The sequence below is a fragment of the Cloeon dipterum genome, chromosome 3, assembly GCF_949628265.1.
Source record: "Cloeon dipterum chromosome 3, ieCloDipt1.1, whole genome shotgun sequence".
NCBI lineage: Eukaryota > Metazoa > Arthropoda > Insecta > Ephemeroptera > Baetidae > Cloeon > Cloeon dipterum.
In genome coordinates, this window is record NC_088788.1 from 15,269,173 (window position 1) to 15,284,852 (window position 15,680).

Below are 15,680 nucleotides of genomic sequence, written 5' to 3' on the forward strand. Positions count from 1 at the left end.
CTGAAAGAGTGGTTCATTTATAATTCCAGGATAATGGCTATTGGGATCATGATTGGTGTAGGCATCTTAATTTTTCTCATCATTTTCACCGCCATCATCTGCTGCTTTCGATACTGCCGTTCAAACGATTAGAATGCAACGCCGATAACCATTATTGTTGTGGTGATATCTCACTGGAATAAACGTCCAACGGATACAGGCTTCGATTAAGATGTATTTTCAAAAAATGACGTAAATATTGATTTGATAACTTTTTTATCGAAAACTAAAAGTAAAGAAAACCCTGTTTTAAAATTCGAAAACATTTTTATTTTGCTGTGCGGCGTATGCGTCAGAGTGTAAAACAATGGTTGATGTTGTGACAAACCTGTTGCTGCCGCTTAACAATCTGGAAAAGCTCCCGGAATCGCGACGTAGCTGCTGGACAACATCCGCTAGCCAACTTTCGTACATCAGTAATTAACACACGTTCAGCGACATAACAACCACCGTAGATGACAGCTCCATTATTATTTTCTGCCAGCTTTTTCGAAAGTCAAATCGATTGATTTGATAAAAGGAGATGCAGCCGACACCTCTCTTCACCATCGCCTCAATCGGCATTTGTTTTTTTGTGAGTTACAAGCAACAATTTATTTTTACCCTGAATAAAGCTGACGATATTTTTGAAGATAACTTTCGGTGTTGTAATTTATTGCTTATTCTTTTTTCGTTTCATTGTACATTGGATCACAAAAAAGATCAATCATATATTTTGCTTCAGCAGTTCTTTTAAATCGTATAAAATTTGTGAAAAGTACAGCATGAATGTTAATTTTAGATATTATGGAATGAAAATAACAGCGTTGAAAGCAGAGTATCCAAGGGTTTGCAAATATCTTAAATATTGAGAAAGTAAATTTACACTCCAATTTGCAGTGGAATTTGGTAGAAAGAATGTTGTTATAAAGTTGTCCAAAGGATCCAACAAAAACTGTAATTTAAATTAGGAAAATTCGAATTTTAAAATTAGCGTGATTCATTTTGTACCAGCACAACACGCAAAAAGAGCCATGATTGTCAAGTGCTGCGGTCGTAAAAAGTGTTCAAAAAGCCAGTCGAAGACTAGGTAAACTCAGCATGAGACAAATAAAAATTAATTATTCTCCACATTTCAGAAAAAACGGAACTGCATCCCTGCGAGTTGCGAAAAGTAGGCAGAGTTTTTGAATTTAATAATGTTTCCCAGAATTAGTACCTTTCTATAGTTGTGAGAAACGAGCTGAACGGTCCATCGCACCGAATCGTCGCGATTGGAAAAAAGAAATATATGTTTCCACCAGAAAAGGTGTGCTGCTCTAAAATTATAATTTTTTAAATAGCGTCATTAAAAAATGGCGTTAAAGGCCACATTTGAGGAGGCGAAGAAGATATGTGAGGACCAAGGCCTGGAAATCGCTTCAGTGACTAGTGGGAAGGAGTCTAAGTCGATCGACGAGTACCTTAACTATATAGGCAAGTGCAATTGCAATTTTTTTAAATTTAGAATGTTTTGATGATTTGTCTTAAAATTTTATTATAAATTTTAAAATCAAGTAAACTTTTTTCGTGCTTGAAATATTATCAAACAAGAAAAAAATGAACGCGTAAAAGTAAATTTGTAATGATTCTCTAACAAGTTAAGTTTTATGTAAATTAAGATGCGTATTAATTTAATTATTTCATTACATTCGTCTGAAATTAGGTCTGGGCTCGGAACCACTGTTTTCCTTGCTGCCCGACGCGGGCGCTGACCTGAACTGGGGGGCAGGAAAGCCCCCTGGCGGCCCTGGCGAATGTCTGACCCAATTTAAAGGCGCCTTTTACAACGCGTCCTGCAACCAGCCCTCGCAATTCTCCTGCGAAAAGAAACCAGGAGAGACTACAGAGTGCGTTAAATTTTTAGACTTGCATTTCTCTATATTTGTTTATTAAATTTTCAGAGGATATAACTTGCTTTCGTCCATTGCAGACTGTGAATATAGAGAATTATATACATTTTAATTTTAAATATCTATGACTGCATTTAATTTCTTATCTCTTTAAATGCTATGCAAATCAAAATTATTTATTTTGTGAATTTAATTTGTTTACCTTAATGTTAAAAATATTAATTTATTAAGCTTCAATTTATATTTTAGCCGTTTTGAATTTTGTCGGTGGGAAAAATATCATCGCTCCGTCAGAGAGGGCGAGTGTGCCCGAGGCGTCGAGCATGTGTAAGGATCAGGGCATGGATCTGATGAACCTCGAGTCACTGACGCAGCTCGACTCTGTGCAGTCCTTCCTCGGAGATATTGGTGAGCTCATTTCGAAAACTTGTCTCACGACCGGAAATATTCAGCAACAAACATGGCTGTGCTTCCTCTGGAATGCTTGTTTCAAACACCTTTTTGTCGATGACGATCACAGGAAATATGGCGTAGCAATATAAAAGAGGCCACTTGGAAATTCCCAGCACCTTTTATCGCTGAAAATGATGTTTAATGCACTCTCTGCAAAAATGAAATATGGCCCAAGTGGAAAATGTTTACGAAAAATCATTAAAAATCCAGATACATTTTAGCAATATTATATATATTCCATTTGAAACCAAATTAAGCTTCTTCGTTATAAAGCGTGCTATTAATTTTTCCAAATTTATTTTCTCATTGTATAAATGAAGAAAAATAAAGAGCTTCCATTAAAACGAGGAAAATGCACCTGTAAAATTATAATAACCTCGAGTGCATCTACATCCAAACGTTAAAAAATATTAAATATTTAATTTATATTTCAAGCATATAATTTCCAGATAGAAAAACGGTAGTGTGATTCCATGAATAAAAAAATACAAAATTAAGGTGCAATAAAATTTTAAATACATTTATTTTCTGACTTTGTTGGAACCCCCCACAAAAAAGCCAATTCATTTCACATAACGTTTCGCTAAAATGATATTTTGGCAGGTTTGTCTTCGGGCACCCTGCTGACCTCATTGAAGAAGACGACGAGCGACTCGAGCTCCAACTGGCTGGGTGACCTGGCGTCGGCACTGCTGCCGCCGCCAGCGAATCCTGCCGACGCTGGCGACTGCATGGGCATTAGTTCTCTCGGACTGCTCGGCGTCAGTTGCGACATGGTGTCCAACTTTGTGTGCGAGGCGCCGAAACCAAAGCTAATCAGCGACACCGGGGACGAACTGCCTTTCAGCATGGATCTACTCAGCATGGCCTCTTCGCTCGGCATTGGGTAGAAATAATTTTTATTTCAATTGCTCCAATAGGTGCTCCAAATCGTTAAATCTTTCAGAACGTCTTTTGAACCGGCCGTCCCAGTGAAAATAGATTTGACGCAGAAACCACCAACAACCCTGCGCAAACCTGCAGGCACCGTTGCTAGGTATTATTTCCCGATTATATGCGAGTCTGAATTTAACCATAATTGTTCAGGGCACCGACAAAGAAACCAAACGTCAAAATAACGACCAAAGGCATATTACTCCTTTTTTTATTAGGGTATATCATTTTCTCTAAACAACCATCTTTCCAGAAGTAATAACGGATGCTTACGTGGATGTTTATGTCCCAGAGCCGGCAACTATTATAAAGTAATCTCTTCTTAATCTAATTTCAATTAAACAAAAACTAACCCGTGCAAGTGACTTGATCACCGACGTCGTAACTGCTCTGACAAACGTTTTGACGGCTGCTCCTCTGACTGCTCCAGCCGTGCAGGCTACATTGCCGGCCGCATCTTCAGTTGCATTGTCATCAACCACCACAACTGGTAGCACAACCACAACCACCACCACTCCACCGCCTTTATGTATTATTTTAATTATAATTTTTTTCATCATGTCATATTTCTCAATTTCACAGCTTTCAATGTGTCAGGATTCGGACGATACTTCTTCAGTCCAAATATCTCGGTTATAAAATATTTTTTAATATTTTCAATTGAAAATAATCATTTGAAAACAGCTCCCTGGTGATAATGCGACTGCTTATTGCAAAAACATTTCTATGCATATTGTTATTTTCGAGTCTTTCGAGAAGTTCCAGTTAATATACAACATCACCGGCGCAAATTCAGGTTTCCATAAGTTCAAAATATTATAGTTTTTAACCTACAATCATTTTCGATTTTTAAATAATTTCATTTTACTTGAAATTTTTTAAATATTTTTAAGGCCGTGAGAATCAGACTTTTTACACTGGATTCACTGGAAATACAAAAAAATTCTTTGGAGACAAATACTCCAGCGATGCCGTGAACGCGATAGGCGCCGGCTCGTGTCTTGTATTGTCCAACAACACATACCAAGTAACGACCTGCAACGAGAGCCGGGCCTTCATCTGTGAATCAAAGTGGGAGTCTAATACTCTATACACGACGTGACATATATGTATTTTAATCCGATTTTAACAGCAAGCCGAATATGAGTCTTATGGAAGGTAAATTTCAATTTTCGTGGTGTCAGTTATAACTAATTCAACAAAATTCAGTTCTCAACTTGACCGTGTTCAAAAATTATGGATTTCACTTATTTAACCAAGTGATTTGAACAATTTGACCATTTATTTGTTAGCAATAACTTTATTATCACTAGTACACGTTCTACGAGGCACAAAGGTACTGCTACAGTCGATCGCTCAACCTGACTGTGATTGACCAACGCTTTGAGTTGATCGGTGAACTCAAGAATTTCATATACACTTCTGGCAAGGCTAAATAATCACATATGCTTGCAAAACTCAAGTTTCAACATTGGTTTTGCAGGCATGGCAAGCGTTCCCTTCCATGTCTCCATTGGCAAGGTCAATGGTTCGTACCCCAAAGACCTGCTTGTATACTGGGCGCCTGGTAGCCCTGATGACTCCAAGGACTGTGTTGCCTATCTCAACTACTCCTTGGTTTCCATCGAGTGCAACACCGTCACATTCTCCATATGCGAAAAGTATAAATTTAGCCACATTTTTCTTTGGATTTTTTATAATATCTTTATTCTGGGATTTTCAGCAAAACTACCAGCATCTACAAAGGTTAGCAGATATTCTTGTTAAATTAATAATTATATTTTTTAGGTTAAGAATTAGATAAATTGCTTATGTCGGAAATTTCACTAATAATTGTGCACTGAAGAAGCTTGAAAGAAATTTTAAATTTTATGCAGATCCTCTGACATTGGCAATAAATAGCAAGAACTACTCAATAAGCATTTCGCGCGTGAGTTGGAACGACCAGCACGGCTGTTCTTTTTAATAATTAAAATCTACAGATTTTGCCTGTTGACGGGAGCATTTACTGCCAGTCCTTTGGTCAAGAGATGGTGTCTGTGGAAATAAACATTGAATTCAAAGCTATTATCAATGTTCTGACAAACACCGGTGAGTAAATGCAAAGGTTTGTTACAGAGTATTAAAATTAAATCATGTTTCAGTTTTTAAAAATGACACGATAGCAATCGGCCTCAAAAAACTGTCCGATGGGACCTTCAAATGGGGAAGTGGTGCCGATGTTGACTTCACGGCAATTGGCTTGAATGTTAACGGCAGCGAAATGAAAGGCAACGGCGACTGTGGAGCGATATCCCAATTGAAATTTACTCTGGTTGATTGTTTCTATCCAACATTAATCATCTGCGAAGAACCGTAATGCTAACACTGATTTGGGATGAAACCGTACTTAAGTTATTTTTCACGTTTAAGAGAGAAAATTGGAGAGGGTAAAACATTGGTTTAAGGTAAAAATGTTATGTAATTTACATTGCGATTTTCTAGCCATCACGTTGACCGACCCAAAGAATCCTAGCCACACATACAAATTCTTCAAACTGACCGTACGTATTGACTATGAAAACATAATTTTTTTTATCTAAAATGTGGGTGGAAAAATTTCAAAATTTTATGTCTATTTGATTGAAAATCAGTGTTGAACTTTTTGGTATGCTTTATTTATTGGAGGCTCTAACAACATCTTGTTTATATATATTTAAACACAATTGTTTTGCCAATTTGAACTTTATTTTAAAATCACAAGTCAATTTAAAACCGGCAAATAATGCAAACAGATTAAAAAGCTAAATTTTTACCAGCTTTGAAATTATCATAATAATCTTGTTGCTTTTCTCAGAAAACGCATGACGAAGCAAAAGCTTACTGTCAACGCAACGGTTCGAAGTTGATCGTACTTGACTCTGAAAAGGAACTGGAAACTATTGTGGAGCCTCTCTTGAAAAAAAGTAATAACTCAAATATTATGCCCATTGATTTTCTTGGCTCAAACTATAAATCCCAGACATGTTCGCAAACATGGAATTTTACGTGTCCGCCGAGCTGATTGGTAGCAACGCGGCTTCTTGGGTCAATTCAGCCAACTTAGGCTGGTTGACTTACGACGCCTACAACGTCCAGTTTTACCCACCGGGCACATGTCTAATTTCGAGCAAAAGCGGCACTGCCTTTTACGCCTCTGATTGTACCACGCCGCGCTACTTCCTCTGCGAAGACAATTTTACCCCGGAGGTCACCACCGTGGCCGCGAGACCGTACGAGTTTAAATTATTTGTTTTTTTGGCTTCGGTTAATTACGTACCCTCTTGATTGCAGGACCAATCAATCAGGTAGCACTCATCATTGATTTTGTAATCTTTTTAACCCTTTTTTTAAGATAATAATGACGGAGAAACCACATTCAAAGATTCAACGTACTTTTTGAACGACAGGAAGGTGATTATTGCTAATTATTTTTAATTTGCGTTTTTACATATATATTTAACTCACTTTGCTGCAAAAATTTTATTCGCAGGATACGACATATCAAGAAGCGAGAGCTACGTGCCAGAAGTATTCATCGGACTTGGTCTCAATCGAGTCTAAAGAAGAAAGTGATTTCCTTAACCCTTGGATTAGTAAATTGGGTAAAAATAAATTCTTTTAATCAAATCCAAAGTTGATTATTGGTTTCTTAGGCTTTGACGGCAAAAAAATCTTCATCGGGCTGAATAAAATTGACAGGCCAACAATCAGTCACTGGATAAACAACGTCAGTCTATCTTTCCACGCCTTCGCCAGTGGTGATAAGAGAGACAAGAGTTGTGTCATTTTGAGCTCCTCTAAATGGTCAACCACCGACTGCGACGACTCTGGAGCAATATTCTTGTGCGAAACCAATAGCACCACAGTCCCGACAACTACTAATCAGCAATCAAGTGGGGCGGATTCAGCTACAATTTGAAAATAAAAATTATAAAAGACGCGTGTTAATGAAATTCGAAAGAAAATTTTGTAATTTAGTGCAAAAAAATAATTCTGCACAATTTTTCTGTTTCTGTTTAGCACACTACTTCTATTTTGAAAATTACTGCATGTCTGCACTTTATGAATTTTTGAAATGTTGAGTTCTGTTTGAATATTTAATAAAAAAAACACCTATACAGCCCCAACAACTACTGCATCTCGTGCTGCTGTTAAAAGCAACGAGATTGTCAGCTCTGTGATGTTCCGTGTTACATCAGTAATGTATCACAGAAATGACGTTTATCGGTCAAAGTGAAATATTATAAAACAATAATTAACCATTTTATCAGAAGATGAAATATTGTAATCAATTTATCTTTTCGTAAAACTTTTATTGGGTAGCGAGTGAATATTTCGTGTGTCACCGTGAAAACCTGTCGCTATTGACGTGGAATAAGGGGAAATAGCAGGAATCGCAACGTAGTTGCCGGACAACATCCGCTAAAAAGCTTTCATCTATCAGTAACTGGCACTCGTTGAGCAGTAAATCGGCCGCTGCAGATGACAGCTCCATTTTGGTTTTGATTGATTTTGTGGTGTCGATTTAATTGCGCAAATGAGATGCAGCCAACGCACTTTTTCACTGTCACCTCAATCGGCATAAGTCTTTTTGTGAGTCAGATATAATTTTTTCTGATATTATATTTCATACTTTTATTCTACACGGTTTTTTCCAAATGCACAAGTAAAGTCAATAAAAATATGTATTTTAATTTTAAATCTCAGATTATGTGGAATGTGGGATATAGCACCGAGAGCAGAGTGTCCTTGGGTTCGGAAATCTTTAAATATGCCGAGGGATTTTATCTACATACTTTTTTGCAGTTGGAATAGGTCAAAGACATGTGGTGGTCAAGTTGACCAAGGGATCTAATAAAAATTGTATTTTAAACATTTCAAATAGATTTTCTGTTAAATTAACACTTTTCTTGTAACTTTGGCAGTGCACAAAAGAGCTATGATTGTTAAGTGCTGCGGCAATAAAAAGTGTTCAAAAAACCGACCGAGGAACAAGTAAAGCTACCTTGGTGTGAGCCAAATAAAAAACTTATCCCATTTATGGGTTCAACTTTTTCAGGAAGAATGGAACTGCATCCCTGCGGGTAGCAAAAAGTGAGCAAATACAATGATTTTAATTTTTGGCAAGCTCCTTGAATTCTTCAATTTCTTCAGTCGTGAGGAACGAATTGAATGGTCCGTCGCACCGGCTGGTCGCGATTGGCAAAAAGAGATACAAATTCCCACCGGAAAAGGTGTGTCTATCTCAATTTCTAACGCCAAAAGGAACTCATGCAAAGGTATAGGCCACGTTTGAGGAAGCGAAAAATATATGCGAGGACCAGGGACTAGAAATTACTTCAGTGTCAGATAGCCAGGAGTCCCAGTCAATTGACAATTACCTCAACTACATAGGCAAGTGATATAGATTGTGAGGTATATTTAATCAAACAGGCTTTTTTATGTATCAACACAAATGATGTTGAAATGATTTAAATGACATATTTATGAGGGTGGAAAGAATATTTAGCATATTGCCCACCGTATTTGGAAAACGATAAAATTTTAAATTTATTATTTTGAAAACCTAGTTCATTTATTTTATTTCATTTATAAGGATTGGGTTCGGAGTCACTGTTTACCTCGCTGCCAGCTGAAGGGGCTGACCTGAATTGGGGCGTGGGGAAGCCCCCTGGCGGCCCTGGCGAGTGCCTGACCCAATTCAAGGGTGCCTTTTACAACGCCTCCTGCAACCAGCCCTCGCAGTTCTCCTGCCAGGAGAAACCTGCACCAACAGGAGAGACAACAGAGTACGATACTTATTTTTTTTAAATTAGATCTGAACGTTATTCTTTATCACATCAATGTCATCAGAGGATACAACTTGTTTTCATCGATCGGGGATGGTAACCAATATAAATTAAATAATATTAAATTGCTCCACGTGTCTTACTTTATAACAAATAATTTGAAGCAACCAATGTTAAATATTTATATTTTCAGCCGTTTTGAACTTCGTTGGGGGTAAAAACATTATCGCTCCATCTGATAGGGCAAGTGTGCCCCAGGCGACTAGCATGTGCAAGGACCAGGGCATGCAACTGATGGGTCTCGATTCGCTGACGCAGCTCGGCTCTGTGCAGGCCTTCCTGGGAGGAATTGGTATGCGAAAATAATTTTCGAAACAGAGCTTGTGGCCGGAAAAGACCAGCAACAAACATGGCGGTGCTTAATTATTTCTCTGAAACTTTTGTGCTCGGATGACACACATAGAAATTTGGTTCTAGCAATGCAAAACAATAATCATGCCAGCAAAATTAAAAATTGATATCAAGGCGGTATCAATATTTCAGTCCTTTTGAGGTGAACTAAATTAAATTCCAGTAGTGAAATAAAATTGGAAGTAGATTTATCCTTTGATCATTTACTGCGTGAAATCTTTGGATGCTTTAGTATTTTTCTTAAAAAAAAGAAAACCTGTCTGATTTATTAAAGGATTATTTCCCAAATCATAAGCTCTGTGAAGCGCTAGAATTGAAAATTTAAAATAAATACGACTATGGCTCACATCACGACAAACTATTGTTCCCTTTAGATTACTTCTTACAAAAGCGTAGCGTCCTAGTTTGTTTATTTTGTAGTGAGTCATGTGAAACTCGCCTACTGCGTAAAATCAACGATAATTATGCCACCCGCACTGAATCACTGCTCGGCGGCACTGCCGTAATATGTGGCAGCAAGGTTTTTAAGGGTGATATAGGTCTAAAATTGTACTTTTCTGAGCTCACTCCTAATTTGTTCATCTTAATAAAGTATTTCACACATCCATGCTAAATATTTTTAACCAATGCATATTAACTGAACAAATAATAGGCAGCCAAATGGTAAATAGTGCATATTAATAGGAAATTTATTTATTTCTGCTCTATTCTGATACACATTTCAGTATTTTAAAACAACGAGTAACAGTTTTGTCAATACATTGTGCAACGTTATTTACTTGTAATATCATAAGTTAAAATTAAATAAACAGTCAGATTTAAAAAGGAAATCTGTAGCAAAAACGCAATACAGAGATTGTTCATCTGTGGCAATTTCCATAGGTCTGTCTTCGAGCACCCTGCTGACCTCATTAAAGAAGACGACGAGTGACTCGAGCTCCAACTGGCTGGGTGACCTGGCGTCGGCACTGCTGCCGCCGCCAGCGAACCCTGCCGACGCTGGTGACTGCATGGGCATCAGTTCCCTCGGACTGCTCGGCGTCAGTTGCGACATGGTTTCCAACTTTGTGTGCGAGGCGCCGCCACCGAAACTAATCAGCGACACTGGGGAAGAGCTACCCTTCAGCAAAGACCTGTTGAGCATGGCCACAGCACTCGGCGTCGGGTACCAAAAATAATATTTTTGCGTTTGCTAACAATCGCTCACACCGATAATTGGCAGCACTTTTCTGGAACCAGAAAGTTCAACAACCCTGCGCAAACCCTCAGTCATTGTTTCTAAGTAAACTGTAACATAGATGAAATCGACGAAAAAATATTAAACCAATATAAAATACAGGACGCCGACGAGAAAATCTAATGCTATCACAACTTCAAGTATGACAATTCCAGTGTTTTACTTATCAATTACGACAAAAAACATTTCCACAGGCACTCTTGCGAATATAAGTCCATTTTCAACAATTAAGTAGCCAGCATATTTAATATTCTCTAAATGATATACAACTTTGTTTTCTCCCAGTGGCATAATCGGCGGCGTTACAAATGCTGTAACCAATATTTTTTCGGTGGCAGTTGTAACAACGCCAGCCATGCTGCCGCCGCCAGGTGCAACGCTATACGTCCAGGTCCCAGGGCCAACTACCGCAGCCCCAGCATCAACGGTGGTGCTCTTAGGAGCAGCTCAAGAGAGTGGCAACGGAGCTTATTCAGGGACCGAGACAACCAATACTTCTACCTCCACCATGATCACCACTGACACTACTGCACCCATTTTACGTAAATCTGCGCATTTGTTGAGAACAGAAAAAATTAACTTATAATGCATTTAACAATTAGCTTTCAATGCTTCCGGATTTGGACGAGACATCTTCAGTCCAAACATCACAGTAAGAAATCTTTCGTTTCGCTTATTTACATCTAATTTTTTTAGTTACCATATGCGAACGCGATTGAGTATTGCAACAATTACTCATTGGACCTGGTGGTCCTTGATTGCTTCGAAAAGTTCCAAATGATTTACAACTTAACTGGACCAAATTCAGGTTATTTAAAAACATACATTTACATTTGTACTTGGAAAGTAAAAATATACTTTCCCATTCCTTGTATTGATTTAATTATCTCTAGCAAAGTGTCAAATAAAAGTGGATTTTTTTTATAAAATATTAAGCAAATTAAAAATTAAAATTGGCTGTGTTCAAGGTCGCGAAAATCATTCGTTTTACGCGGGACTGACGTGGAACTATAAGTGGTCTGCATCGTTCTTCAGTGACAAATACGCGAGAGATGCAGTAAACAAGGCAAACAACGGCTCATGCATCGTGTTGTCCAACAATTCGTACCGATGGACGACTTGCAACGAAAGCCTTTATTTCGTTTGCGAATCCCAGTGAGAGTCCCGCAATCATTAACTTAAACCTCACTCATATTGAATTTTTTCCAGAAAATCAAATATAAATATGGGTTCAGGTATATTATCAAAATTTGAATATCTCTATTTAGTGATAATTTTAATAACAATCATTTAAATTAAACAAAGTTCTCAACTACTCCGTTTTCCGAAACTACGCTGCGCAACTATTTATTCAGGTGATTTGCGAACATTATTTTCTATCCCCTTATGCTTATATATTATCAAAACTAGTACACAAATTACGAGGCCAGGAGTTATTGCTTTGACCACAAATTCGCCCTAGCAGCGATTGACCGTTTCTTTGAGCTCTATGGAGAGCTCAAGTACTTAATTTACATCACGGGCAAGGACTGCACAATCACCTATCCTTAGCAAAAATCTAGTATGAGTTTCGCAGGCATGGAAGATGTTCCTTTCCACGTCTCCGTCAACAAGATCAATGGCTCGTTTCCCAGAGAAAGGTACCTAGAATGGGCACCTGGTAACCCTGACAACTCAAAGGACTGCGTTGCCTACCTCAACTACTCTTTGGTCTCAATTGACTGTACCACTGTCGCGTACCCAATCTGCGAGATGTAATAATAATCAAATAATTTGCTCTGCATTTATCTCATTTAAAAATCCCTTTTGTGATTTTCAGTGTTCCATCTTCTACCTCTGAATGTAACGAACCATACACATATATAGATATCATTTAATTTTGCATCACAAAAATCTCTGCTAATCCTTTTTTTAAATCTTAAATAACATAAACATATTTGATAGCTTGAATGTCTCTCGAATTTAACGAAACTTATTTCAGTGCTAATTTTAAAATTTTGTGTAGACCCTCTCTCCATAATGTTGTCCGGAAAGAGATACCAGATAAATTATTTGGCCGTGAGTTGGTACGTTAAAACTGAGCCGTTGATTTTTTTTTTAATATGCAGATTTCACCCGTCGACGGAGGCATTTTCTGCAAATTTTTTGGATTGGAGATGGTTTCCATAGAGTGGAGCGCGGAATTTAAAGCACTTAGGGATTCCATCAAGGGTGAGTCTCAAACGAATTGCTGCCGACGTTTAAAAGAAATAACATTTTCAGATCTGAGGGTCACGAATTATGCGATTGACCTAAGTAGAGGGGCCGATTCAAGCTTTGAATGGGGAAACGGCGCTGATTTCGACCCTACAGTCATAGGCTGGACCAACATGAGCGCTATAAACGGCTCAGGTGACTGCGGTGCTTTCTACCAATCAAGCATTATTTTGGTCGATTGCTTCTATCCCATGCCACTCATCTGCGAAGAATCGTAATAATTTATATGTGGATTTGAAACTGTTATAAATGCGTGTTGATATGTTTTTTAGAAAAGACTTTGGAAATTGTAAAATAAGTATTCTTTGAAAAACCTAGATACTAATTCCGGATTTTTATTTTCAGTCATCACGCTGACCGACCCTAACAATACAGACCACACATACAAGTTCTTCAATCTGACCGTAAGTGCTTAACTTGCCTGGCACATTGGAAGATGAAAAATTATGATAATTATTTAATTGTAAATTTTAAATTTCAAGAGACTACGTGAAATTTGTTTTAATCTATTTAGCAATTGAAATTTATTCAATGGGGGTGAAATTCAGGTGTATAATCAAGGAGCTCTACATATGGCAATTAGTGACTTGGAATGTGGTCCAATTTAATTAATAAAAAATCATACAGAAATTATTTAACCTAATTTCCTATACCTTGCTGCTTTTCACAGAGCAACTTCAGCGCAGCCAGGACTTATTGCCAAAGCTATGGCTCAGACTTGATCGTACTCGATTCCTTCAAGGAGCTGGAAACAATTGTGGTGCCTTTCTTGACAAACAGTATTATTTCCATTAAAATTGATTGTTTTACAGATTTAACCCCCTTTATTGCAGAAACATTCGCGAAAATGGACTTTTACGTGTCCGCCGAGTTGATTGGCAGTAACGCGGCCTCTTGGGTCAATTCGGCCAACTTGGGTTGGTTGACCTACGCCGACTTCAACGCCCAGTTTTATCCTACGGGCACGTGTCTAATCTCGAGCAAAAGCGGCACTGCTTTTTATGCCTCTGATTGTACCACGCCGCGCTACTTCCTCTGCGAAGACAATTTTACCCCGGAGGTCACCACCGTGGCCGCTAGGCCGTGAGATATTATGAATATTCAGATTAAGTCTTAGTTTTTAACGCCTCTCTTTTGTAGGATCACCTATGATGGTTAATTTCCACTAAGTTAATTAGAATTTGCTTTTAAATAGTAGTTATTTTCAGCTGCTTATTACAAAATAACATCAATTGGCGCTTCCACATACTATTTATTTACAAAAAAGGTTAATTTAAATTAAGAGAATTTATTGTTTACTATTTTTAATTATTTGTGTGTGTGTGTATATATATATATATATATAACACTGGTTACATATTTATCATTTTGTACTGCAGGGCTTTACTTACCAAGAGGCAAGAATGAAATGCCAGCAGGCGATTTCTTCGGATCTTGTAATAATCGAGTCTCAGATTGAGAGCGATCAACTAAACTCTTGGTTAACTAGTACTGGTAAATATTTTACGTTTTTTACGAATTCAGGGAATAAATCATTCGTTTATCAGGCATGAATAAAGAAAAGATTTTCATTGGGTTAAATCAAATCGATCGGCCAACAATCAGTCATTGGATCAACAATGTTAGCCTTTTTTTCGACGCTTTCGCTCCCGGTGAGGAAAGAGACAAGATCTGCGTCATTTTGACCCTCTCTCGGTGGACAACCACCAAGTGTGACGAATCAGGAGCGCTGTTTATGTGCGAAACCAACAACTCTACTATCCCGAAAATCACCGAGCTATATGGTTTGGTAAACTGAATTTGAAGAATAATAATTCAAAGTTAAATTACAAAATAATTATCTCTGCTGTGAGAAATTTTTGTGTTAGAATTATTGAATAGTTTTGTAGTGGTTCAGGTGCGCGGTCCTGCGCTTTGTTGTGATCCAACATTTGTCGGTGGTTTGAAATATTATTGTAATTTTGCATTATTGCCGAAAGATGATTTTAAAAATATGAATTCAGATTTTGCCGTCAGCAATACGGTGCTGACGCGGATCGTTTAATTGTGCAGAACCCGATTCAAAGGGTGTCCGATCGGATTGCAACTGCAAACCATTCCACCAACAAATTTTTCATAGAATTTTATCGGTCTTCATTATTTTTACCTCCACCCCCAAAAAGTTTGAAATAAAGAGAGCGGCAATAATTTACAAAAAATCACATTATTTTTATTCGTTCAATTCGCACTGCACTAGGAAAATAACAGAGATATGTACCAAAAATAATTATTTTCTAAAATTGAGCACAGGGAGGTTTTAGAGTCTTAAAAATTAGCATCTCTCTCAGCACTAAACTTTATCAATTTTCCCGATCTGAATTCGCGCCTACACACGCCATCTTCATTGAATGCTAAATACTATTTCCATCGATCACAAGCACACTCTGTTGCTGCACCGCTTCTACAATAAACGTTTTGTGTTCAAATTAGTAAATATATCGATTTAATTTTTGGGTATATAGGCCAGCAGAGACCCCAAAAATTTGGGGACTGACTTGATTCTAGGAGGAAAATTCATTTTAAAGCAGCAGCAGCCCTAAAGGATTTTTCAACCTAAACAGATATATAAATATATCTGAGCTAGAATACGACCAAGCAGTTGTGTCAAGTGCAAAACTTTTAATTATTTAA

General features: G+C 37.7%; 2 protein-coding genes across 4 annotated transcripts; both read left to right on the forward strand.

Moving 5' to 3' along the window:
* The first annotated feature begins 250 nt into the window (after window positions 1-250).
* Window positions 251-15,576, forward strand: LOC135940161 (uncharacterized). 3 transcript variants are annotated; one of them, XR_010574827.1, is made up of 35 exons: window positions 251-613; window positions 821-866; window positions 919-975; window positions 1,033-1,108; window positions 1,158-1,192; window positions 1,248-1,327; window positions 1,386-1,494; window positions 1,724-1,907; window positions 1,962-1,993; window positions 2,160-2,318; window positions 2,967-3,249; window positions 3,310-3,399; window positions 3,450-3,490; window positions 3,550-3,607; window positions 3,659-3,825; window positions 3,879-3,928; window positions 3,981-4,092; window positions 4,190-4,367; window positions 4,429-4,454; window positions 4,506-4,555; window positions 4,610-4,721; window positions 4,780-4,957; window positions 5,020-5,042; window positions 5,174-5,226; window positions 5,279-5,387; window positions 5,441-5,651; window positions 5,709-5,725; window positions 5,781-5,839; window positions 6,133-6,241; window positions 6,298-6,547; window positions 6,609-6,622; window positions 6,670-6,728; window positions 6,808-6,919; window positions 6,971-8,070; window positions 8,124-8,192. XR_010574827.1 is itself a non-coding variant. In XM_065484940.1 (34 exons), the coding sequence occupies exons 1-34, from the start codon at window positions 563-565 to the stop codon at window positions 14,806-14,808; spliced, it is 3,444 nt and encodes a 1,147-aa protein (XP_065341012.1). In that variant the 5' UTR covers window positions 251-562; the 3' UTR covers window positions 14,809-15,576. The 3 variants fall into 3 exon arrangements, 2 of the variants coding, with proteins under 2 accessions (XP_065341012.1, XP_065341011.1); XM_065484940.1 differs by lacking the exons at window positions 5,709-5,725; window positions 5,781-5,839; window positions 6,133-6,241; ... (4 more) ...; window positions 6,971-8,070; window positions 8,124-8,192 and adding exons at window positions 13,283-13,299; window positions 13,356-13,414; window positions 13,681-13,789; ... (3 more) ...; window positions 14,390-14,504; window positions 14,558-15,576; XM_065484939.1 differs by having other exon boundaries at window positions 6,971-8,192.
* Window positions 7,860-12,437, forward strand: LOC135940523 (uncharacterized). The gene is made up of 16 exons (XM_065485443.1): window positions 7,860-7,910; window positions 8,603-8,711; window positions 8,914-9,106; window positions 9,171-9,202; window positions 9,300-9,458; window positions 10,400-10,682; window positions 10,740-10,799; window positions 10,857-10,894; window positions 10,949-10,985; window positions 11,040-11,296; window positions 11,357-11,406; window positions 11,451-11,562; window positions 11,723-11,909; window positions 11,964-11,989; window positions 12,060-12,109; window positions 12,165-12,437. The coding sequence occupies exons 1-16, from the start codon at window positions 7,860-7,862 to the stop codon at window positions 12,303-12,305; spliced, it is 1,785 nt and encodes a 594-aa protein (XP_065341515.1). The 3' UTR covers window positions 12,306-12,437.
* Window positions 15,577-15,680: the final 104 nt, after the last annotated feature.